The 25,779-nt window shown below is 37.7% G+C and overlaps 1 protein-coding gene across 1 annotated transcript in view; it reads left to right on the top strand.

Moving 5' to 3' along the window:
- Positions 1-25,779, top strand: part of CFAP70 (cilia and flagella associated protein 70) — an 87,164-nt gene that overhangs the window by 49,841 nt on the left and 11,544 nt on the right. The window contains exons 11-19 of the mRNA XM_029919805.1: positions 179-312; positions 438-553; positions 760-966; positions 9,799-9,957; positions 10,708-10,829; positions 12,604-12,756; positions 13,266-13,427; positions 15,316-15,405; positions 17,697-17,798. Of these exons, the coding sequence (XP_029775665.1) occupies positions 179-312; positions 438-553; positions 760-966; positions 9,799-9,957; positions 10,708-10,829; positions 12,604-12,756; positions 13,266-13,427; positions 15,316-15,405; positions 17,697-17,798 (1,245 nt within the window). The remainder of the gene's footprint in view (positions 1-178; positions 313-437; positions 554-759; positions 967-9,798; positions 9,958-10,707; positions 10,830-12,603; positions 12,757-13,265; positions 13,428-15,315; positions 15,406-17,696; positions 17,799-25,779) is intronic.

Here is a 25,779-nt window from a genome sequence, read left to right as displayed (position 1 = left end):
GCTGTGTGTCAGATTTTGTGTGTGTGTGTGTCTCTCTCTGCCCCTCCCCCACTCGTGCTCTCTCTCTCTCTCTCTCTCTCTGTCTCAAAAAAAAACTTATGGTATTTATGGCTTTATGTACATAAAAATATGACATAGTGTACAACAATCTTGGTCCTCCTAATGCTTCATGTGATAGAGGTTGGTCCGTGAGCCCCAGAACCTGGAACACTGGCTGGACTATGGTGCCTTCTGCCTCCTAACTGAGGACAACATCAAAGCACAGGAGTGTTTTCGGAGAGCCCTTTCCCTGAACCAGAATCATATCCACAGGTATGGGTGGAAGGAAGGGAGGTGAAGGATGAGTAGGAGCAGATAAGCTTCTGTATGAAATTTTTTTGGTTCCACGACTGTGACATAGGACTATGCTGTAAATCACGTTGCTGGTCTCTTCTCAGCTTGTTGCTGTGTGGTATCCTGGCTGTCTTGATGGAGAACTATGAGCAGGCAGAAATTTTCTTTGAGGATGCTACTTGCTTGGAGCCAACGAATGTTGTAGCCTGGACTTTACTTGGTATGGTATTTTCCTGTGATATGAATGTGTTTTCTTCGGTTATAAGAGTCTCTCTTTCTCTTTTCATTCTCTAATAGCTCATCATGTAGTTCCTAAACTTCGGGAAAAAGTTGGGAAAGAGGCAAGTGAAATGTTGCAATTCTTCAGTATATGGTAGTAGAAATAGAAAACCAGTCACATTTATTTTAGCATCTTTCTTTTCTCAGGTTTGTACTATGAAATTCAAAACAATGATATTCGAATGGAAATGGCATTTCATGAAGGCTTCAAACAACTTCAGGCACAAGTGACGAAGCAGGGGAGCACTGGTACTGTAGAATACACTGAAGAAGGAGAGAAAGTAGAATCCAGTTTAGGCCCTTGGGGAATCCCTAATGGTGCTGCAACAGCAGTGAAAGTGGAAGCCGCAGCAGGTAGGACTAGGAAATGGAGATGACGAGTGGCTACTGGGAAAGTTACGGGCCTTATGAATAGGACCTAGCATATAGTAGGTACTTAGTAAATATTTGTTGAATGAGTCAGTAGATGGAGTTTTGAGTTGTCCCAGGTATACCAGGAAAGATTCCTTCTAAAGATTTCCTCATTCATACGATTGAAAGTCTGAAGCTTTTACTGTTGCTATTCAGGTTTTTGAGTCTTAGAGAATTTACTCTGTGTATGCATAAGAGGGATATCACTGTAGCAGAGGAAATTTCTCTCATTGTCTCATCACTTTCTTTTCCAACACTCTCAGTCCTGCTCTTGTGGTTTTTAAGTTTAGTTATTTATTTACACACACACACACACACACACACACACACACACACACATACTCCCTTTTTTCCCCTGTTCTTCATTGCCATTCTCCTTTCCTCCATTTTAGGAAATCAACCGATTCTAATGTGTTTAATTTAATATGTGTGTTTTTCTTTATGTGTTTCTTGCATATGTTATTTTGTTTACATGTTGTTGCATATTGTTATTTTGTGTCCAGAGTGTAAATTTTCAACAGTTTGTCTGAGATATAATTGACATTCATAAACTGTACATTTAACCCATATGATTTTATATGTTTTACATATGAACACACCCATGGGAACATCACCACAATCAAGGTAATGAACATATCCCAAATCTCCAAAAGTCTCCTTGTGCCCATTTGCTCTCTCTTGCCCCCATTTCCAAACAACCACCAAGCATCTCTCTGTCATCATCAGTGAATTTGCATGTCTAAAATATTAGAATTACAGGAAATTTCCAGAATTTTCTTATTTATTTATTTCTTATTTATTCCAGAATTTTCTTATTTATATATTATTTATCAACTTATGTATGATTGGAACTGATTTTTACTTGAAAGTTTGACAGATCTCAACCATAAAACAACAAGAGCCTGGGGTTTTTGTGGTTGTTTTGTTTTTTTTGTTTGTTTGGTTTTTTGCAGGAGGTGTCTGGTTACCATTTCATTTTCTTAATATTTAATGTATTTGTGTTCTGTATTTCTTGTGTTATTCATGGTATTTTATGCTTTCTAGAAATTCATCAATTTCATCTAGGTTTTCAAATTTCACTTAAAATTTTTTATATTAATCAGTTATTTTTTAACAGACTTTATTTTTTAGAGGAGTTTTAGGTTCATAACAAAGTTGAAAGGAATGTTTAGAGATTTTTTTTATATACTCCTTTCCCCTACACATGTGTGGTCTCTCTTTTTATTAACATATTTGATGAGGAATATCATATGCTTATGTGCCATTTGTATATCTTCTTCAGTGAGGTATATATTAAGGTCTTTGATCATTTTTTTTGTTTGTTTTTACTTTTTTATTTTAGGGAGAGAGAGCATGAGAGCAGGGGAGAGGGCCAGAAAGAGAGAGAAAGAGAATCTTTTTTTAAAATTTTTATTTATTAAAAAAAATTTTTTTTAATGTTTTACTTATTTTTGAGACAGAGAGAGACAGAGCATGAGCAGGGAGGGGCAGAGAGAGGGAGACACAGAATCGGAAGCAGGCTCCAGGCTCTGAACTGTCTGTCAGCACAGAGCCCAATGCGGGGTTCGAACCCACGAATGTGAGATCATGACCTGAGCCGAAGTCGGAGGCCCAACCAACTGAGCCACCCAGGCACCCCGAGAAAGAGAATCTTAAGCAGGCTCCACATTCAGCGTGGAGCCCGACATAGGGCTTGATCCCACGATCCTGGGATCATGACCTGAGTTGAAATCAAGAGTCAGACACTCAACCTACTGAGCCCTGCAGGCACCCCTTTGGCCATTTTAAAATCAGGCTTTGTTTTTTGTTTTCTTATAGTTGCATTTTAAGAGTTCTTTGTATATTTTTTATTTAAGGTATAATTGATATATAACATTATTTAGTTTCAGATATATAACATAATGATTCAATATTTGTATGTTTTGCAAAATGATCACTGAATAGTAGTAAGTCTACTCAGCATCCATCATCACACAGTTACAATTTTTTTCTTGTGATAAGAACTTTTAAGATCTACTCTCTAAAAAAAAAAAAAGATCTACTCTTTTAGCAACTTTATACAATAGAGTATTATTAACTATAGTCGCCATGCTGTACATTACCTGACTTGTTCATTTTCTAACTGGAAGTTTGTACCCTTTGACCACCTTCAACTGTTTCACCTACCTTTTATCCCCTGCATCTGGCAACCACCAATCTATCCTTTGTATCTATGATTTCAAGGCTCTTTTTTTGTGTTCTTGTTTTTAATTTAATATTCTACATGTAAGTGAGATCATATGGGGTTTGTCTTTCTCTATATCATGAGGATATTATAGCATAATTGTAGTGCGCGCACGGGCACACAGAAGCAGGGACGCAAGGGCAAGGGAATGAGGAAAAGAAGAGAGAATCAGAGGATGGGAACGGGAGGGACAACAGGAGCGGTGCCCAGATTGCCACTTTATTTCTCACATGCAAGCAGTTTTATACAAACAGCCACAGCTAAGAGAGGGTTTTTTCTAGACAAAACTTTTTCTGTTGTCACAGTTATTGTTACAACATTTTCCTGGGAACTTTACATCTCTTCTTACTGTTATTATAAGAGTGTCAAAGTGTGAAGGACATTGGTGCAATAACATCTTAACTCAAGTGAATTAACCTGTGAGGAACTGGATCAGCCGCAAGGGCTGTAAGGGCACGAGAGCTTTGCTCGATCACACTCTCCTTACTGGCTCCTTGCTGCTGCTTCCCCACACATAATAACATGCTAATATTACACAATAATGTCCTCCATGTTGCAAATGGCAAGATTTTATTCTTTTTTATGGCTGAATAATGTTCCATTGTATATATGCACACCACATTTTCTTTATCTGTTCATCCATTGATGGATACTTAGGTGGCCTTCATGTCTTGGTTACTATAAATAATTCTGCAATGAACGTGGGAGGGTACATATATCTTTTCAGGTTCTTATTTTCACTTCCTATGGATAAGCACCCAGAAGTAGAATTATTGGATCATATGGGCATTTTTAGTTTTAATTATTTGAGGAAACTCCACACTGTTTTCCATAGTGGCTGTATCACTTTACATTCCCAACCACAGAGTGCAAGGGTCCCCTTATCTTCATATCCTCACCAACACTTGTTATTTCTTGTCATTCTGATGATAGCCATTCTAGCGCACGTGAAGTAATATCTCATTGTGGCTATGGTTGGCATTTCCCTGAAGATCAGTGATGTGGAGAAGCTTTTCACGTGTCTGTTGGCCAGCTATATGTCTTTTTTGGAGAAATGTCTATTCAGATCATCTGATAACTTTTAAAATAAAATTGTTTTTTTTCTTTGCATTGAGTTGTAGGAATTATTTATATTTTTTGAATATTAACCATTTATCAGATATATGATTTGCATATATTTTCTCCTATTCAGTAGGTTACCTTTTCATTTTTTTATAGGTTGCCTTTTACTGTACAGAAGCTTTTTAGTTTCACAGAGCCTCACTTGTTGATTTTTGCTTTTATTGACTAACAGTGTATATCTTGATTATGGTAGTGGTTAAAAGAATCTATAAATAGGATAAAATTGCTTAGAACCACACACACACACACACACACACACACACACACACACCTACACATACGCATGCAAATGTATATTGAAACTGGCAAAAATAGAATGAGGTTTTTAGTGCAAACGGTTTTGTATCAGAATTAGTTTCCTGGTTTTGATATTATTCAATACTATAAGATGTCACCATTGTAGAGAGGCTGGTAAGGGTACATGGGACTACATGCTTTGTGTTTGCAATTTCCTTTGCATTTATAATTATTTCAAAATAAAAAGTTAAAAAAATACTTACAAGTAGCAATTGGGAGCACTTATGTGAAGTCTTAATATATAAAGCTCCATGTAAATAGAAAACAACAAAAATAACCCAAAAAAGCTCATATTCAAAACATATCACTTCTTTATTATTTTACTATCAGCTACACTGCTGAAGTTATTTATGTCTAATTATTTTCATATGTAGAAATATTACATAATGGTACGCTATTTTGCATCTCTTCCTAACTCTTCATGCAGTGATGTAACATTGGTTGCTTGAAATCAGCTATGATAGGAGAATTTATAAAATAGAAATCAGCAAACACTATAACCCAGCCTCCTCACATATCCAAAACCAATTGTTGAGCATCTATCAGCTTATGACTCGATATATAGGAAAGCCTCAAGTATTTGTAACTTAAACAATACACTTCTAAATAACTTCAAAGAAGAAATTACAAAATAGTTTGAACTGAATGTAATGATAACACAAAAACCAAAATTTGTAAGGTGAACTAAATTAGTTCCCAGAAGGAAATTTATGCTTTAAATACTTCTACTAAAAAAAAATAAGAGCCTGGGTGGTTCAGTTGGTTAAGCATCCAACTTTGGCTCAGGTCATGATCTTGAAGTTCGTGGGTTCAATCCCCACATCAGGCTCTGTGCTGATAGCTCAGAGCCTGGAGCCTGCCTCAGATTCTGTGTCTCCCTCTCTCTCTGCCACTCCCCTGCTCTCTCTCTATCTCTGTCTCTGTCTCTCCCTCAAAAGTAAATAAACATTAAAAAAAATTTTTTTAAAAGAAAGAAAAGACAGGAGCACTTAAGTGGCTCAGTCAATTGAGTGTTTGACTCTTGATTTTGTCTCAGCTCATGATCTCACAGTTTATGAGTTCAAGCCCTGCATTGGGCTCTGCACTTGGGATTTTATCTCTCCCTCCCTCTCACTTTCTGTCTCTCAAAATAAATAAATAAACTTTAAAAAAAAGACAACAAAAACTGCAGGCCTCCCCCATTCCTATCATAGACTCAGAAAATAGAAGAGGGAATACTTCCCACAGCTTACCTATAGTTATCTCTGTGATAGTCAAAGCCAGACAAAGCCATCCTAAGAAATGTACATACCAATAGCCTTCATGAACCTAGATACAAAAATTCTTAACAAATATTAGTCCATGAATTTCACCGATATGTATAAAAGGTAATATATCCAATTGAAGTAAGTTTATAAGTTTGGTCTTACATTTGAAAAATCAATGCAATTTACCACTAGAATAGTTAAAATTTTTAGAAATAATAATACTAAGCTATAGCCAGGATGTAAAGTAGCTGGAACTCTCAAACTTTTGTTTGGAGTGCCAAATGCTAACAGCCACTGGAAAAACTGGCAGTTTAAAAATAGATATACATGAGCAAGAAATTTTATTCCTAGGTATTACACAAGAGAAATGGAAACATTGCAATTTGTATACAAATGTTCACAACAGATATATTTATAGCGGGCAAAAACTGGAAATAATTCAACTGCTTATCAGTTGATGAATGGACAATAAATTTTCTCTTATTTACACAATAAAAAACCACTCAACAATAAAAAGAAACAAATTACTGATACATACAACATGGATGAATCTCAGAAACATTATGCTAAGTGAATAAGCCAGATGCAGAAGAATAGATACTATATGATTACATTTAAATGAAATTCTAGAAAAGACAAAACTATTCTGTATTGACAGAAAGCAGATTATTGGTTGCCTTGGGCTGGGAGTTGAGGATTACCTTCAAAGAACACAAGGGACTTTTCTGGGGTGTTAGAAATATTTTGTATGTTGATTGTGATTATGATTACATTAAGTCTATACATTTGTTAAAATGCACTGAAGTATATACTCAAAAGGGAGCACTTTATTATACATAAAAAGAAAAGTTGGATATTCATATTTTCCACTAAGATCATAACTTACTCCTCAATCATTAGTCTGAAATATTTAACCACTCTCTCCTTCCTGAAATACATGTTGGATTCCCTCCTACATCTCCCAACAGTTTGGGTTTCTTTTATGAGCTTCTCTCTCTTGTTACACACATTAGATGTAATCATTTCCCAATAATATAGTCATACTTTCTAAGAGCTCACCTGCACTCACAGTTTTCCGTTTACTACTGATGACTCTCAAATTTCTGTATTTAGCCCTGACATCCCTCCAGAACCTAGGAGCTGGATTTTTCTGCTAGTGAACTTAACTCCTCATCTCCCAAATTGACTGTGCATCACTATATTAGGCACTCAAGCTCATGATCTGAGTCATCCCTGCATCCTCTTAATTTCTATATTGAACTTTCCCCATCCCTCTATCAGGTTAATTCTCAAGACTAGCTGGTTCTTTCAAAGTGCTCCTTGCATCTTCCCTTTAAATTTCCACCACTCTTCGTTACCAAATACCCCGATCGTTTTAACAGCCGTAGTACAAACCTCTTTGTCTCTGTCTGCATTTCTTTCTTCTTACTATGTGGCACTGCTAGAGTAATCTTCATAAAATACTGCTTTCATCTTGCAATTTTTCCTTTCAAAACTTTTCATTGTTTTCTCTTTGTCTATAGACAAAAAATCCTAGCATTAAAATATCTGTTCAGTTTAGCTCCCACCTGTCTTTCCTTCATTTTTGTCATGTAATCCCTAATACCCTTTAAAATAATTAGGGGCGCCTGGGTGGCTCAGTCAGTTAAGCGGCCGACTTTGGTTCAGGTCAGGATCTCATGGTTCGTGGGTTCGAGCCCCACATCGGGCTCTGTGCTGACAGCTCAGAGCCTGGAGCCTGCTTCTGATTCTGTGTCTTCCTCTCTCTATGACCCTCTCCTGCTCATGCTCTGTTTCTCACTGTCTCAATAATAAAATAAAACATTAAAAAATAAAAAAAAAATAAAATAATTAGCTCACCAATGCATCTGACTGTTTATTTCAGCTCAGGTCATGATCTCACAGTTTGTGAGTTCAAGCCCCTCTTTGGGCTCCTTGCTGAGTGGAGCCTGCTTAGCAGCTTAGGATTCTCTCCCTGGCTCTACTCCTCCCCTCTCAAAATAAATAAATAAATAAATAAATAATCTTAAAAAATTAGTTCTTGGGGTATGGTAGGTTTTCCTTCATGAGGAGGGGTTCTGGGGATACGACGAGTGACACAATGATATTCCCAAAGGCTGATGGTCAATGGAAACAGGGATTTTCCCAAAAGACAATGGAAACATGGACGTCTCCAAAAGCTGATGGCTAATGGAGGTGGACCAAGGGCTGATGGCTAATGGCAAATTTTATTAGGAACAGCATCTTATTTTATACGCTCCTTACAAGCATGAAGAGCATAGTAAATGTTTAGTCAGCAGTAAATGTTTTAACCCAAACAATAGGTGCGGATAAGGAAAGGCCAGAACAGGAACAACTTGTACTGGCGTGTGGGTATATCTCCAGCGACGTGGTTCCTGACCCACTTGGCTGGTGACCAGGAAGGCTCTGTCCTGCACGCCCTCATGGGACTTCATAAAGTCCCATATTCCCAGGGTTCTGAGAACAGAGGTCAGACAGGGACAGTTCCTCCCATTCCCCAGCATTGTGGGACCTGGGTGGCTCAGTCAGTTGAGCAACTGACTTGATCTCAGGTCATGATCTCGAGGTTTGTGGGTTCAAGCCCAGTGTTGGGCTCTGTGCTGACAGATCAGAGCCTGGAGCCTGCTTTGTATTCTGTGTCTCTTTTTCTCTCTGCCCCTCCACCACTCATGTTCGCTCTCTCTCTCTCTTTCAAAAATAAACATTAAAAAAATTAGCTCACGGGGCGCCTGGGTGGCTCAGTCGGTTAAGCCTCCGACTTCAGCTCAGGTCAGATCTCACCTTAGTGGGTTTGAGCCCCGCATCAGGCTCTGTGCTAACCGCTGGCTCAGAGCCTGGAGCCTGTTTCCGGTTCTGTGTCTCCTTCTCTCTCTGCACCTCCCACTCTCATGCTCTGTCTCTCTCTGTATCAAAAATAAATAAAACATTAAAAAAAAATTAGCTCACTACTTCCGTGCTTTTGCCAATGGCATGCTCTCACCCTTAAATGCCCCTCCTCCTCTACCTATCCAACATCTACCTATTTTTCAAAGCCATATCTTTTGGTCTAGTTGAGGGTGACCTCTTCTAATTAGGAGTTAGATGGCACTGATCATTTTCTGCCTGGCATTGCTTTTTTAAAAATTTATCAAACATTTATTTATTTGAGAGACCGCAAGACATGTTTTGGAGCTTCAACAAATTATTTAAATTCTCTGTGTTTCACTTTGTTCAAAGGAGCATAATGAATGTTGTGAAGAATAAATTAGATTATACAATAAAGTTTTTAGTACAATTTTTAGTACAATTCCTGGCCTACACATCATGCTCAAATATAGCTACTTATAACGATGATGGCGGTGATTTTTGAACACTGAGATAAGATGAATAGAATTCCTGTACTAAAGGAGTTTTAATTTAATCTAAAAATATGTTAGCCTTCTCTTTTAGATTCTTGACATTCTGGGTTTAGCAATAACTTTTATAATAGGTATTTGTTTGACATTATTATAACTTAGGTGAGCAGCAAGATTGGACTAGGGGTCATAGTTATAGACAGCTGTGCTATCAGTTTAGCTTGTACTCTTCAAATTATTCAGAAATATGAAAAGTCTGGGGCACCTGGCTAGCTCAGTCATGGAGCACGGGATGCTTGATCTCAGGGTTGTAAGTTTGAGCCCCATGTGGATCTAGAGATTACTTAAAAATAAAATCTATTAAAAAATAAATATTAAAAAGTTTGCAAAAGAAGTCTGTCCTTTGCAATATTTAGGAAATATGTTTCTTATGCTTTGAAAATAATTATATTTTATCTCTTGTAATAACATTTTAATATGCAATGTAGAAAGGTGGGACTTTTTTCTCATTAAAGTTTAATCTATTTAGGACCAAGAGACCCATCATACATTCTAGATGATATTCTTGAAGAATCCTCCAAACTGCAGTCTGGTTCACAAGAACACATTTTGTCCCTACAATCTCAAGATCCAACTATCAACCAAAAACCATCCAATATACTTCTCAAAGATATACCAGCAAAGAAAGGTACTTAGGAATAAAGATTTCCACTTAAAATAAGGGCATGAACAAACTAGACAATGATTACCAAAATGGCAATCTTAACTTGTTTGAAGTTGATTATTTTGCATATCACCTAAGTTCCTTCATATGAGGCTAGACTCTGATAATCCAAACTCAATAGTGTAGCGCTTTCTGTAAGCAAGGATTTATATTGATCTGAGAGAAGTAGCTTACTAGAGGCTTATGATTTTCTTTTTTTAAGTTTATTTATTTTGAGACAGAGAGAGAGGGAGGGAGAGACGGAGAGAGGGAGGGGCAGAGAGAGGTAGCGAGAGAATTCCAAGTAGGCTCCGCACTGACAGCATGGACATGGTGCTCCGTGGAGCTCAAACTCACAACCATGAGATCATGACCTAAACTGAAATCAAGAGTCAGATGCTTAACTGACTGAGCCATCTAGGTGCCCCAGACTGAGGATTTTCTAACGATGATCATTTTTATAATATCTACAGGTTGTGTTTCACATTTAGAATGATCTGCATACTTTAAAAAACATTTCATTTGATTGTGACTTGCATTTGGAACCACCAGTAGACTAACCTTCAGACCTCCCGAGGTCTTTGGGGATCATTGCTATAGAGGAATCTATTGCTTTTCATGTTATAATCTCTCTCATAGATTAGAATAGTCTCCTTGCTACCTTGGTATGTCTGAGCTTCCAACATTCTTTTCCTTTACACCTAATTATCTATTCTTTTAACATAATATTTTCAGAACCATCAAAACGTCATGATTCATCAACCTTTTTGCATCCCGGCCCTTATGGTGTTTCCCAAACTCCTGCCACTATCTTCATGGAGACCATACGCTTCTTGATGAAGGTCAATGCTGTGCAGGTAAGAATATTTGGAAAAGAGCAAGTAGATGGAAATATTTTAGTGAAGTACTTGTTCAATCCACAGTGGTATATTTCCAAGCTTTAATATTATGATACAGAAATCAAATACGCTTTTGAAGGCATGCATAGGCCCATTGGTGCTAATATCCAACTATAAACCACTCTCTACCAAGAGCATCAGAAGACCTCACTGTACATCTGCTCCCTGCAGAATACCAGCAGAGCAAAATCAGATTCTAAAGGTATATGTAGCCTAAAGTTGGGGGTTCACAGGAGCCTAATTATACCCTTCTTCCTTTCTAGGTTGTAAACAAATGGAAACAGATACATGGTGCTATATGGGGAATAAAAATATTAAAATATTTTTATTTGTAAAATTGGGCTGGAGGGGCACTTGTTAGTCAGTTAAGCATCAACTCTTCCTTTCAGCTCAGATCATGACCTCACGGTCTTGGGATGGATTGCCAGATTGGGCTCTGCACTGAGCATGGAGCTTGCTTAAGATTCTCTCTCCCTCCTGCTTAAGATTCTCTCTCCCTCTTCCTTTGCCCCTACCCTACATGTGTGACTGCAGTCTCTCTCTCAAAATAAATAAATAAGGAGGAAAAGAGGTGGTGGTGATGGTGGAGGGCACTTAAGGGGAAGAGCACTGGGTGTTGTATGGAAAACAATTTGACAGTAAAATATTATGGAAAAAAAATAAATAAATAAAACTTTTTGAAAAATGGGCTAGAGATGTGGCTGGTCTCAGATTTGAGTTACTCATGCAGTCACAGGTAGAATTCCTGGAGAATTGCCCCTTCCTCCCAGAGAAGAGCATCCTGTGAGGTCTGCCTACCCACATGGGAAAGAAGAAATATATCCATGAAGCAAGGAGTGGGAGAGAGAGCAAGATCCACGAGCCAGAAGAGTTGGCCCTGATCCTGCAGAGTGCATGTTCCACTTGAGGGTGGGCAAGCTCACGAAAGGGCAAGAGTTATGAGCTGGCTAGGAGTGGGCTGCATCAAACAGGAACTTTTAACACATTAACCTTTCCTGTAGAGAAACAGGCTTTCTGTCTCCTGGACTAAGTAAGTCACTATCACCCCATGCCAAAGAGCCAGAAATGCAGGTGGCAATTCAGGGAGGGAACAACCAAAGAGCCTTCTCCTGCTCTTTTTCTAAGAAGGTGTGTCAGTGGGAGTTTCTATATTGTAGGCTAAGATGGGAACAGAGGGAGAAGAAAAGAAGGGCTTTCCCCTCTGCTTAGCAAGTACATCTGACTTTGTAAAATTTGCAGACCTCATAGAGTATTAAAAACAAAGAATAACCCAAAGTATAAAACTGGCAAATATAAATGAGAGCTTGTCAGATACAGACATTTATGTTTCCAAGATCTCAAGTCTAGAATTTTAGAAAGGGAGGTTTTGCTTTACTATACGTTTCCTTAGTAAGTACAGCTGCCCTGAAAATGTTATACCTCATGTATAAATGGAGTGATTGATGAAGTGCTTTTGTCTGCTATCTAACAAATACAGATGAAAACTCATCTAGTACAATGACCAGCAAGACTAGAATGTCAACATTTGGTGACTATGTGAGTAGCTGGTAATGGAACCATGATGTGCTGAATCTTTATAATTCACCTCTAGCTTTTTGAAGTTGATAATCATTTTATCCTATTAGGTTTCTTATTAGTTGTTATCAGGGACATAATATTCAACTGCAAGAGCTATGGAGCTGACACAATGCGGCCATTTACGTATTCCTTATAATCTGATTTTTCCTTATAGTATGTGCACAGAGTGCTTGCACATGAGCTGTTATGCCCTCAAGGAGGTCCCAGCTGTGAGTATTACTTGGTGCTGGCCCAGACACACCTTCTCAAGAAGGACTTTGCCAAGGCCGAGGAATGCCTTCAACAAGCAGCCCAGATGGACTACCTGGTAATAGCTTTTGCTAGAACCTCTTGAGTTCAGTTTGGAAGAGGGGCAAGCAGCCTTTCTTAAAGGTGGTGATGCCAAATCATGGGTAGCTTTCTCGTTACCAGAGGTAGAGGTCATCAGCTGTCAGTAAACTCATGTATGTCCTTCCACTTGTTTTTCTCAAGCAGTTATGAGTTTTGCAAAGGGCAGAGAAAAAGATAAGGATAGCTCTTTAGCAGATAGTTAATCTATTTCAAGTTTTCTGGACTTCTGTTTTCTCATTGTGACCACTCTCTTGGTTATATCCGAATGTTTTTCTTAATATTTACCCCAAAAACAAAATGGCTTTGAATAATCCAGGAAAGAAATGAGAGACCAGACCTAGAAAAATATCTCCCAGTGCAACTGAATGGCCTTCTTTCTAAGTGAATGCTATTAGAAAAGAAAAAAGGACTTAATCTAATTTTAAATGTTAAGCAAAGATCATTACCCACCTCATCCCAGGTCCTACTTGTTCTTTACTTTCTCAGAACCCTAATGTCTGGGGCATGAAGGGCCATCTCTGTTTTCTAAGTGGAAATCATGCTGAGGCCAAGGCATGCTATGAGCGAACCATTAGTTTTGTAGTGGATGCTTCTGAGATGCACTTCATCTTCCTGCGACTGGGGCACATCTATCTGGAAGAGAAAGAGGTGAGCGGTACAGGATGAGGAATAACCATGTAAATAAATCAGTTATGGTCTGGGGCCTGACTACAGTTCAAGCATTAATCTCCATCTGTGTGGACTAAACATAGTAATATAACAATGGTCCTTTACATCCAAAGGTAAAATGACTTGACCAATGATAAACCAGAAATTAATAGAAGCAGGATCCAAACTCAGATAGTCTAATACTAGAATCTGTGGTTTTAACTATTATGATACTAAAAAGGTGTATCATAAATGTATACATTTATATGATAAATGTTATTATAGTTACTATTTAAGCAAACTTCCTTTTATCAACAGTAGTAAAAACATTCTTTGCTTGACTTTATTAATGAAAAATATCAAAAGACCTTCTCCAAACTTCTTCCTCAACACAGAGGTTTATTATAGTTCATTTGGCTGAGGCTAGCTAGCCCCATTCCACAGGACACTCTGACCTGACTCTTTAGTAATTACTCTCCATATTTTAGGAATCACCCCAAGACCTTCTAAAAGAAACTTTCTGTTATGGAAAATTTCAAATACATATAAAATAGACCAAATAGTATAATGAACCAACAAGGGCCTGTAATCCCATGTTAACAATTATCAACATTTTGCCACAGTCCTTTTGATTCTGTGTTTTTGTTTTGACTTCATTCCATTTCTCCCCCCAGAACACCCAATTCTCTTTCTATATAAAATAAAACACAGCAACAAGAAGTTTCAATGCCTTATAACTTGATGGCTCACATAGGCTTGAGAGAGAAAAATCACTGTCCCACTGCAGTGTACTTCACTGAAAGAATGAGTGTCACTTTCTGACATCATTGCAAGCTGCATCTGAATAGAGCCTCTGACTTCTGTAGTCAAGGCAAGCAATTCTTAGGCTATTTTCTGAAGCTTGTCTATACTTGCATCTCTCGCATTGGAGATACAAGGCAAGACGTGCTCGATTTCTTTTGAAGTTGGTTTTTTTTTTTAGTTTATCTCAGGGTTTCCTGTATCACTCAGTGCTAAAAAGAGATCAGCTAGAAACCATGAAGAAACATAAAGGAAGCTTAAATACATATTGCTAAGTGAAAGAAGCCAAGCTGAGAACGCTACATATTATGCAATTTCAACTGTATGGCATTCTGGGAAAGACAAAACTATGGAGACAGTAAAGAAGTCAGTGATTTCCAAGGGTTGAGGAAGGGAAGTGATGAATAGATGGAGCACAGAGGATTTTTAGGGCAGTGAAAATACTCTAGTAATGGGGTGCCTGGGTGGTTCGGTCAGTTGAGTGTCTGACTTCAGCTCAGATAATGATCTTGCAGTAGTGAGTTTGAGCCCCATGTCAGGCTCTGTGCTGACAGCTCAGAGGCTGGAGCCTGCTTCAGATTTTGTGTCTCCCTGTCTCCCTCCCCCTCCCCTGCTTGCATTCTGTCTCTCTCTCTCAAAAATAAACATTAAAAATTTAAAAAACAATCTAATAATGGATACATGTCATTACACATTTGTCCAAACCTATGGAATGTATGTATGGAATGTATGTATGGGAATGTATGGAATGCACATGCAAACTTGAAGATAAACCATGGACTTCAGGTGATGATGATGTATTAGTGTAGTTTCATAAGTACCACTCTGATGGGGGATGTTGATAATGGGAGAGGCTGTGCATGGTGGCAGCAGGAGGTATATGGGAAATCTCTGAACCTTCCCTTCAATTTGCTGTGAACTTAAAACTGCTCTAAACAAAAACGTTTGTCTTAACAAAAACAATTTAAGGGTTCCTTTAACTTAGATTGGTCTTTGGTACAACTACGGATGCCCCATGACTATCTTAGCAAAACAGCATTTGAAACTTCCAGAAGAACAATAGCTTAGGGGTGCTTTCTTTCTACAGTATAAAAAGGCAAAGCAAACCTACCTGCAAGTCTGCAAGAGATCACCTTCATGCCTTACCTGGCTAGGACTGGGAATCGCCTGTTATCGGGTAAGAGGATGGAGGCTCAAGACTGTGAATACAGCTGACCTTGATTCCTTGGTCTTCCAAGCACCTTGGAAGTTTGTAATGTGTGGGAAAAATTACTTTTCAAAGGTGTTCAGTACACTGAACAGTCAAACACACATCTGTGTGATGTTTGAAAACATTCTTTCAAACATCACACAAAAAACTGAAGCAGGAAACTAAAAATTTCATGGTATTTGGTACAGAAACTCTTAATTTTATGATGTTATCTTTAAGGGGAAAGTTATATGATAAATGAATAATCTATTCAATTAAATTAAAGAAATTGATTGGTATTTATTAAGTTGTATGGCCTTCCGTATTCAAAAGGAGCTGCTACAGCTTCTGGTAGACTTTTTCTCCATGACCCCTAAAAACTCTCCAGTCACTCTTTCCTTCTTTCTTATGCATCCTCCTCTTCATGTCTATTTTCTTCAATGTAGTTTTGATTCTGACCCTTTCATTTTCTCCTAAAAACTTACTCTCTTATTTTTTCCTGATTTACATTTTTAATCTTTTCTTCATACTTTCCCCATACTTTCTGCCTTCTTATTAAATGACAGCGATAACAACCAAATGAATTGTTTGTATTCCCTGTCTCCTCTTCCTTACTGCTGTTTTTTTAAGCATGAAAGTAATATATGTTCATTATAGAACATTTGGAAGATACAAAATGTGAAGAAAACATAAAAGCATCTGTAATCCAACCACTCAGTGATCAGCACTGTTAACATTTGAATACATTTTCCTTATAAATATTTACTGCTTTGTAATCTTTTTTCCATTTAAACAGTATAGCATCACCAAAGAATCTATAACATGATTTCTGATGACTTCATGGTGTCCCTTGGTTTGGATGCATAAATGAAGTGACCATGTAATTTGCCATACTAATCAGGACACTTCAGAGAATGAAAAGGGTGCTATTAATAATTTCACCAGGACAGAAGGACTGTCCCAGGCTGGGACATATAATAATTTATGCATAAGCCATGTTCTCCCCTGTTCCACCTTCCCAGAAAGAATGTAAAATATTTCTAGCTAGTAGAAAACTGACTGCTCTGTCAAAAGTACAAGAAACTAGTTGTACAGACTATTCAACGTAAGTCGTGCTTCTATTTGTTTTGAGTAGTGTAAACAATATTTTATTCTTCAAGATTCACTTTAGAAATGTTTCTTCTCAGAAGCTGCCCTTTAATTTCAGGGCAGAAATATTCCCATTTTCTTATGTCCCTCTAATAGATCATATATATGCTTTTATTATAGAAATGTTTGTTCTGTGTTGGAACTATTTATGTTTTGGGGCTTTCACTGTTTTATTTATTTTTTGTACATAGCTGTCAGTGAACTCTTTGAAAGCAAAGGTTGTATGTTATCTTTTTATTGACAGTACCTGGTATACTGCATGACACAGAAGAAATCATTAACAAGTATAATTGATTGAATAATGTTGGTTGAATAGTAAATCAGTACCTTGATTGAATATTGAATCAGTATGTTAGAGACATTTAAGATGTGGACCAAAGTCTGGGCATTGCTTAAAGGTCATTCTCCATATTGTCTTGGGCCTGGAAACCCATAATCTTTTCTAAAACAGTAAAAAATAAGAGCTACTTTCCTGGGGAGAAGAGTGATTTATTTCTTCCTTAGGTGACCTTTTGGAAGATTTTACAAAGCAAACTCACTTTTAGGAAGCAGCAATGATATCCATGTATCCAGAGCTCAGGGAGAATTCTAGAGTCTGAATATTGTATTGATTCCTCAAGATTGTGGTATTAATAACTAATATTAGGGGAAAGGAAGCTGTCTGAACAATAGTATTTTGACAGGCTAATGGGACTTTAGCCTTAAGAAAGGGATGCATAATGTAAAGGAAGAAACTACAAATGTATCTGACAGCCCACTGTGTATGGGGAAATCCCTGAATGATACACACACAATAGTGAATACTTCTGGTTTTCCAGTCCTGGCACCTGAAGTTCCATGGTTCATGGATGCCCTGATGGTACTGCTTTAGAGGAAAGGAGGAAGAGAGGGCTGTAAGTTGAGAGCCTAGCAGGCAGGACTCCAGATTTCCCTACCTGGCTTTTTAATCAGCAGTTCTGCTTTTAACCGGAAAGAATTCTGCTGCTAAAAAAATTTAAAAATTTGAAAACATCTGTATAGATCACACACACCAATGTTATTTGAACATAATGTTTTCAGCTACACTGACTCCAGCTGGCTTCAGGGAAAACTGCTTTGACTTAACTCATACTTTTCTTTTTTCTATCAAGCTGGAGGAGTTCACAGAAGCCGAAGATGCTCTCTCTGAAGCCAATGCATTGAACAACTACAATGCTGAAGTATGGGCATATTTGGCTCTGGTCAGCCTCAAAGTGAGTGTTTATTAGCCTTACACAGTGCCCTTTTAGGGCAATGAGGTGAGAAACTGAGTAAAGCAAGAAATAGGTAGATGGCCATTAATGCATGATAGTTGAGGTTTAGTGAGTTTCAGATTTGGTTATTATACTTATGAGAAAGGGGAGGCCAAGTCTGAGAAGCTGCTACTTGGAATATGCTTAAAAATCATATACTCAAGTGTGTTTGTATGGAAAGGAGATTCTAAAAATAAGAGCAAGTCACTTGGGCTTGTTGGTCATAGGTGAGCAGGAGTGGGGTGGGCCAGGACTAATTGTCAGCCAGTGTTCTGGATTGCGTGGTCTCTCTGTGGCACTTTTAAGCTGCTCTGCAATCCCTGGGCAGGTGTGCTAAGCAGCCCAACTCTGTGCATCCCTTTCCTCGAGATGAAGGATATGGTATTCAGAATCTAGGGTTGGTATTAGGAATGCTGAATGAGGAGCTGTGGTGAGTAATGACAGATGGTGCAGTCGGATGGCAGATGATACTAGAGGGTGGTGGCCGTTCTCCCGCTGCCCTCCTTGATGCCTCTTGGCCTGCCTGCGCTCTCAAGCCTAGGACATTGGTATGCGTTCTGTGTATAGTCATTCAAATATCCTCTCTGTTCTCCCCCTTTGTTAGTTGTGTATGACCTGGATAAGCTATAGAAGAATCTATTATAAAAATAAAGGCTGATGGGGGCACTTGGTGGCTTAGTTGGTTAAGTATCCACCTCTTGATTTCTGCTCAGGCCATGATCTCCTGGTTTGTGAGATGGAGCCCCAAACTGGGCTCTGCACTGACAGCATGGATCCTGCTTAGTCTCCCTCTAGCTCTCTCTTTGCCTCTACCCTGCTCTTTCTGTCTCTCTAAATAAATAAATAAACATTAAAAAAATAAAGGCTGATGATAAAGGTGCAAACATAAATGTATTACCAACAAAAATAAATAGATTATTCAACAGAAATATCGGATACACTAGAGTGATTTTTCCCAGAGAGTCTGTTGTTTTAAAAATGCATCTGATAACTACAAAGCATCTTCTTTGCAGTTGTCTCTGGGTTTTTTTTCTGAGTCTAGAATTTGGGATAGATAGTCTAGACATTTACTGATACTAATCAGTAAATATATGTTATTTATATTTAAAAGGTATCTAGTTATATTCAATGACTTCACTCCTGAGCTCCCTTTCTGTTAAAGTGTTTTCAATTTAAAAAATAATGAATACATTTTTTAAAATGGGAGTGCTCTTGTATCAGAATGTAAAGAAGGCCAAAGGCCAGTGAAGGAGATGCTCTATTAGACTTTCTGAAACACTCCTTTCTGTTAAACTGCTGGCTGAGGGTGCTTATCCTTGATGTACATGGGAAATTAGGAAGGGCGTATTATGGGAGTTGTGATAGCTGCTCTACCTATAGAAAATAACTCTCCTGTAATTAAATAACTTGCAATTCAGTCTAAGATTAAATGGGGAAGAATGAGAATGACTCTTAGTTTTTCAATAGTCAATATGACCTCAAACTGGCAGACAGTATTGTGATTATAAGAGAAATAAACAAAATTAAAATGGCTGGATTTTCTCTTTGGATATTCTCTTGAATGTCAATATGTGAGACACCTGAGTTCTTCCCCAACTCTGCCACAACTAACCACAGGATCCTGGGCAAGTCACTTAAAGCCGATGGACCTCAATTCCTTTATCTTTAAACTAAAAGGGTCAAAATGGAAGATTTTAACACATGTCTTGTAGAAACTGCTAGGTCAAATAGAAAAAAAATGAGGATATGTAAGATTTGAATTAAAAAAAAAGATTGACCTCAAACACCAATATAGAACTCTGCACTTGATAATTAGAGAATACATATTCTTTGCAAGTTTAGATGATTTGTTCATAAAAGTTGACCATATGCTAGACAACAAAGAGATATTCAACAAAGGTATATAGATCACACTACAGTGAAATTGTAAGTAAACAATTAAAAGATATGCTAGAAGACATAGTTACATTTATAAACTTAAATTCAGACATGTAGTTAATTCATAGGTCAAAGAGAAAAATCACATGACAATTTCTCATGGTGGGTAGAGTTCTAAAGATGACCCTCCCTTGTAAGATTATTACCCTCCCTGTAAGATTATTATCCCATTATTTTGATAATTATTATTATCAAATAATAATATAGGTACTTCTGTCAGGGATTTTGCAGATGTGCTTTCTTTGCTGCTGCCTTTCTAGCTCCTTTAGGTATAAGGTTAGGTTGTATATTCGGGACCTTTCTTGCTTCTTGAAATAGTCCTGAATTGCAATGTAATTTCTTCTTAGGACTGCCTTTACTGCATCTCAAAATGATTGGACTGTTGGGTTTTCATCTTCATTTGCTTCCATATATTTTTTAATTTCTTCTTTAATTTCCTGGTTAATGCATTCATTCTTCAGTAGGATGTTCTTTAACCTCCATGTATCTGGGGGCTTTCCAGATTTTTTTCTTGTGATTGATTTCAAGTTTCATAGTATTGTGATCTGAAAATACGCATGGTATGATCTCAGTCTTTTTATACTTGTTGAGGGCTGTTTTGTGATCCAGTATGTGATCTATTTTGGAGAATGTTCCATGTGCATTCAAGAAGAATGTGTATTCTTCTGCTGTAGGATGAAGTGTTCTGAATATATCTGTTAAGCCCATCTGGTACAGTGTGTCATTCAGAGCCAGTCTTTCCTTATTAATTTTCTGCCTAGATGATCTGTCCATTGCTCCAAGTAGAGTATTAACTTCTCCTAAAATTACAGTATTATTATCTATACATTTGTTTATGCTTGTGATTAATTGATTTATATATTTGGATACTTTCACATTATGGACAGGAACATTTACAATTGTTAGCTCTTCTTGATGGGTAGACACTTAATAATGATATAATCCCTCCCTTATTTACAGTCTTTGTTTTAAAATCTACTTTGTTTGATGTAAGTAAGTATGGCTACTCTGGCTTTCTTTTGACATCATTAGTATGATAGATGGTTCTCCATCCCCTCGCTTTCAATGTGAAGGTGTCCTCAGGTCTAAAATGAGTCTCTTGTAGGCAGGAATATAGATGGATTTTGGGTTTTCTTTTTTTTTTTTTTTTATCCATTCTGATACCCTATTATTGCAGACTTCGAGTCTGGAGTTCTCTCTTGTCCAGCAAGAGAGTGGATACAGAATTGAATATGAGAGGCTAATGTCCAAAAGGAGACAAGAGCCCTGAATAGGTCCTTTCTCTGTATTTATTAGGATCAAAAGGCTTACATACATGATGGATGTTCAGAAAGAAACAATAAAACAGTTATCATTAACTCACGTGTGTGAGAGAAAGTGGGTTTTGAAGGTATGCGGTGTTAGGAGTTAGGATCAAGACAAATCAAAATCCTGGTGCCAAGCAGATAGCCATTTACTGCAGGCACCAGGCACCAGGTCTGTGTATCTGAACTTTTCTAGGGGCTAAGACAGATAGAACATACTACCTCAGGGTTAACAAGACATTTTTCTTGCTAATTATCTCTGGGCACTTTTGCCCTGCTAAAGGGGCTTTCAGCCCCTACCTGTTCTCACTTTCATCCTTTGGAAATGGCTTTCTGCTCTATGCTTTATTCTACACTGGGCACTTTCGCCCTGTGGCAGCTTTCTGGCCTCAGCCTTGTTAACCCATTGGTGAAAGCTCAGATAATTCTTCAACTTATTTCTCACACCCTATGTCTTTTGATTGGGCACTTAGTCCATTTACATTCAGAGTAGTTAATGGAAGATAAGAATTTGGTGCCATTGTGTTATCTGTAGGTTTCATGTTTGTGTTGATGTCTCCGGTCCTTTGTAGTCTTTGGTGCTTTCCACTCAGAGTCCCCCTTACAATCTCTTGCTGGGCTGGTTTAGTGATCATGAAGTCCTTTAGTTTTTGCTTGTCTGGGAAAGTCTTTATCTCTTCTATTCTGAAGACAGCCTTCCTGAATAAAGGATTCTTGGCTCCATAGTTTTACCATTCAGCACATTGACTTTTCCTGCCACTCCCTTCTGGCCTGCCAAGTTTCAATGGACAGGTCTGCTACTACCTTTATGTGTTATGCTTGTAGGTTAAGGCCCATTTGTCCCTAGCTGCTTTCAGAATTCTCTCCTTATCTTTGTATTTTGCCAGTTCCACTATGATATGTTGTGATGTTGACATGTTTTTGTTGATTTTTAAGGGAGTTTTCTGTGCCTCTTGGACTTGGATGCCTGTTTCCTTAGGGAACTTCTCAGCTATAATTTGTTCAAATAAACTATCTTCCACTTTCTCTTTCTCTTCTTCTTCTGGAACTTCTATGATATGGATATTATTTCATTTCATGGAATCACTTAGCTCTCTAATTCTCCCCTCATGATCTAGTAATTTTCTTTCCCTCTTACTTTCAGCTTCATCATTTTCCATAATTTTATCTTCTATTTCACCTATTGTCTCCTCTGCTTCTTCCATCCTCGCTGTCACCATGTCTAGTTTACTTTGCATCTAACTTCTAGCATTTCTTATTCACTGTGACTATTTCTTAGGTCTTTGATCTCTGCAGTAATAGATTGCTGTCTTCTATACTTTTTTCAAGCCCAGCTATTAGTCTTATGGCTGTTATTCTAAATTCTTGTGCAGGTATATTGTTTATATCTGTTTTGAGCAATTCTCTGGCTGTCATTTCTTTCTGGATTTTCTTTTAAGGAGAATTCTTCTGTTTCATCATTTTGGCTAGGTTCCTTTTACATATTTTAATAGCTTCTTATGTGTTCTGCATATGCAAGTACTACTGTATTAAAAAGGGGTCATACACTGCCCAGGGCCTGGCATTTTAAGAAGTGTGTTGCAGGCACTCTGCTATTGTGTTTTGGCTGCTCTATCCCACTGGTCAGTCCTCTGCAAAGCTCTTCCTTGCTTTTTTAGTGGTAGAGTATTTGGACCTTCTACCAGGTGTGCTTTGATTTGTTCATTGAAACAATGTTTATCAGGTTTAAAGGTTTCCTTAGTGAGTTCTATTTGAAGAGACTCAAGATGAGGCCTGACTGGAGATTTGGGGCAAAGGAAAGTGCTAGAAGAGAACTTCAGAACAAAACCATCAGGAAAGCTATTACCAACCCCCAAGGGATTTTGCAGATGTATACAGAGATTATGCACGTGGGCTTATACCAATCAGGTGAATCTTTTAAAAGCAGAGAGTTATTTTCTGGCTGGGGGAAAATAGAGAAGTCAGAGGAATTCAAAGCACAGAAAAGATTCAATACACAATTCCTGGCTTGAAGATGGAAAGGGACCACATATCAAGGAATGTGGGTGGCCTATCAAGGAAATGGGGGCCCTCCAACCTACAAGTACAAGGAACTGATTTCTATCCATAACATGTATGTGCTTGGAAGTAGATTCCAGATAAGAACCCAACCCTGATGATACCTTGAGTTTGGCCTTGTGAGTCTAAACAGAAAACCAGTTGAGCCATGCCAGGCTCTGACCTATGGAAATTGTGAGATGAGAAATATTGTTTCAAGCCACTACATTTATGGTACTTGGTTACACAGAATTACAAAACTGATACAGGCCTTCCAGTAGATTTTTCTCCAGTTTTATTGAGGATTAATTGACATACATCCCAGTAGGTTTTTACAATAATGGCCCACATTTAATTATGATTTTTCTGCCCACCCCCTTTGCAATGTGATATTGCCACTCCTCCCACCAAGAGGTGGGTTCTCCTCTTAGAATTTGAGTGGCACTTGGGACTTTCTTTGACTAGTGGAATATGATAGAAGTGATATTGTGTGAGTTCTCAGAATCTAGGCCTACAGAAGTCCTGAAGCTACTGTTTTTGTTCTGTTAACACTCTGGGACCATCAGTTGTGAAGAAGCTCAGTTTAGCCTATGGGAAGTTCAAAGTCCAGCTGGAGAAGAACTGAAATACCCCAACCAATAGTTAAGCTGAGGCCACCTTGGACCTTCCAGCCTTAGCGAAATTTTCAGATGACTAGAACTGCATGAGTGATTCCAGGAAAAACCAGAAGAATAATGGCCCAGATTGCCCATAGAATTGTGAGAAATAATATATTGTGTTTTATGCTTTTAAGTTTTAGGGTGGATTTCACATTTCAGTAGAAATGGGAATGAAAAAACAAAATCATTATATATTGGAATAATGGGATATAATTAAAGCAATATGGAGAAGGTAATATATTGCCTTAAATACATATATTAGAAAAGAAGGTTGAAAAACCAATGAATTATGCATTTAAATCAAGAAATTAGTAAAGAGAAAGCAAGGAGACCCAAAAGAAGGATAATAAAGAAAATAAGGAATATATGCCTGAAACTAATTTAATGTTATATGTCAATTATATCTCAATTAAAAAGAAAAGAAAAAATAAGGAGTAGAAGTAAATGTAATTTAAAACAAGGGCATAATAGAATTAACAAAATCATAAACTGCCTTTTTTGAAGACTGGTAAATAAACTTGTTGTGTGACTGATTAAGAATTTAAAAAAAGAAAGAAGGCACAAATAATGAGTTTTAGCAACAAAATAAAGACTCAACCACAGAAAATTGTTGACTACAATTCTTCCCATTCATGGTTTTTTTTTTTTAAAGTAAGCTCTATGCCCAACATCATGACCCTGAGATCAAGAGTTGCATGCTCCACCTGACTGAGCTACCTAGATGCCCCAAAACCCATTTGTGATTTTTTTTTTATTTTTATTTTTTTTCATTTGTGATTTTTTAAAAAGCAAACTAAGTTTTTTTAAAACCTGAACCTGTATCTTCTAAAGTCTGCACTATGATGTGAAATGGTGAAACTTAGAAGCATTTCCTTTAAAGTCAAGAATAAGACAAAGATACCTGTTATCATAATGTCTATACAACATTACAGGCATACCTCATTTTATGGCACTTCACTTTACTGCACTTTGCAATGAAACTTTTGTTTCTTTGTGTGTCTGTGTGTTTTTACAAGTTGGAAGGTTTATGACAACCCTGTGATAAGCAAGTCTGTCTATCAGCACCATTTTCCTAACAGCATTTGCTCACTTCATGTCTTTGTGTCACATTTTAGTAATTCTCACAATATTTCAAACTTTCTCATTATTATTATGTTTGTTATGGTGGTCTGTGAACAGTGAACTTTGATTTTGCTATTGTAATTGTGGGAGGACAGGTGTATCATGAACTGTGCCTGTAGAAGATAATGAACTTAATTGACAAATGTGTGTGTTCTGACTGCTCTACTGACTGGCTGTCCCCATCTCTCTTCCTTTCCTTCAGCCTCCCTATTCGTGAAACACAACAGTTTTGAGAACAGGCCAATTAATAACCTTATAGTAAGCCTCTAAGTGTTCAAGTGAAAGGGAGAGTCACATGTCTCTCGCTTTAAATCAAAAGCTAGAAATGATTAACCTTAGTGAGAAGGCATGTCAAAAACCGAGATAGACTGAAAACTAGGTCTCTTGTGCCAGCTAGTCAAGTCTGAATGCAACAAAAGAGTTTTTGAAGGAAGTTAAAAGTGCTGCTCCTGTGATTAGATGGATGATAGGAAAGCAAAACAGCCTATTACTGATACAGAGAATGCTTCAGTGGTCTGAATACAAGAACAACCCAGCCACAACATTCCCTGAAGCCAAAGACTTTTCCAGAGCAAAGTCCTAACTCTCTTCAGTTCTATAAAGGCTGAGAGAGGTAAGGAAGCTGCAGGAAAAAAGTTTGAAGCTGCCAGAGGTTGTTGGTTCATGAGGTTTAAGGAAAGAAGCCTTCTCCATTACATGAAAGTTCAAGTTGAGGCAGCAAGTGCTGATGTGGAAGCTGCAGCAAGTTATCCAGAAGATCTAGCTAAAGTAATTCATGAAGGTGACTACACTAAACAATACATTTTCTGTAAAAAAAAATTTTTAACGTTTATTTTTGAGAAACAGAGAGACAGAGCCTGAGCAGGGAAAGGGCAGAGAGAG

Source organism: Suricata suricatta, chromosome 2 (assembly GCF_006229205.1).
Source record: "Suricata suricatta isolate VVHF042 chromosome 2, meerkat_22Aug2017_6uvM2_HiC, whole genome shotgun sequence".
In the NCBI taxonomy this organism is placed as follows: Eukaryota; Metazoa; Chordata; class Mammalia; order Carnivora; family Herpestidae; genus Suricata; species Suricata suricatta.
The sequence above is the reverse complement of the archived record's forward strand: the minus strand, read 5'-3'. Positions and strand labels throughout refer to the sequence as shown.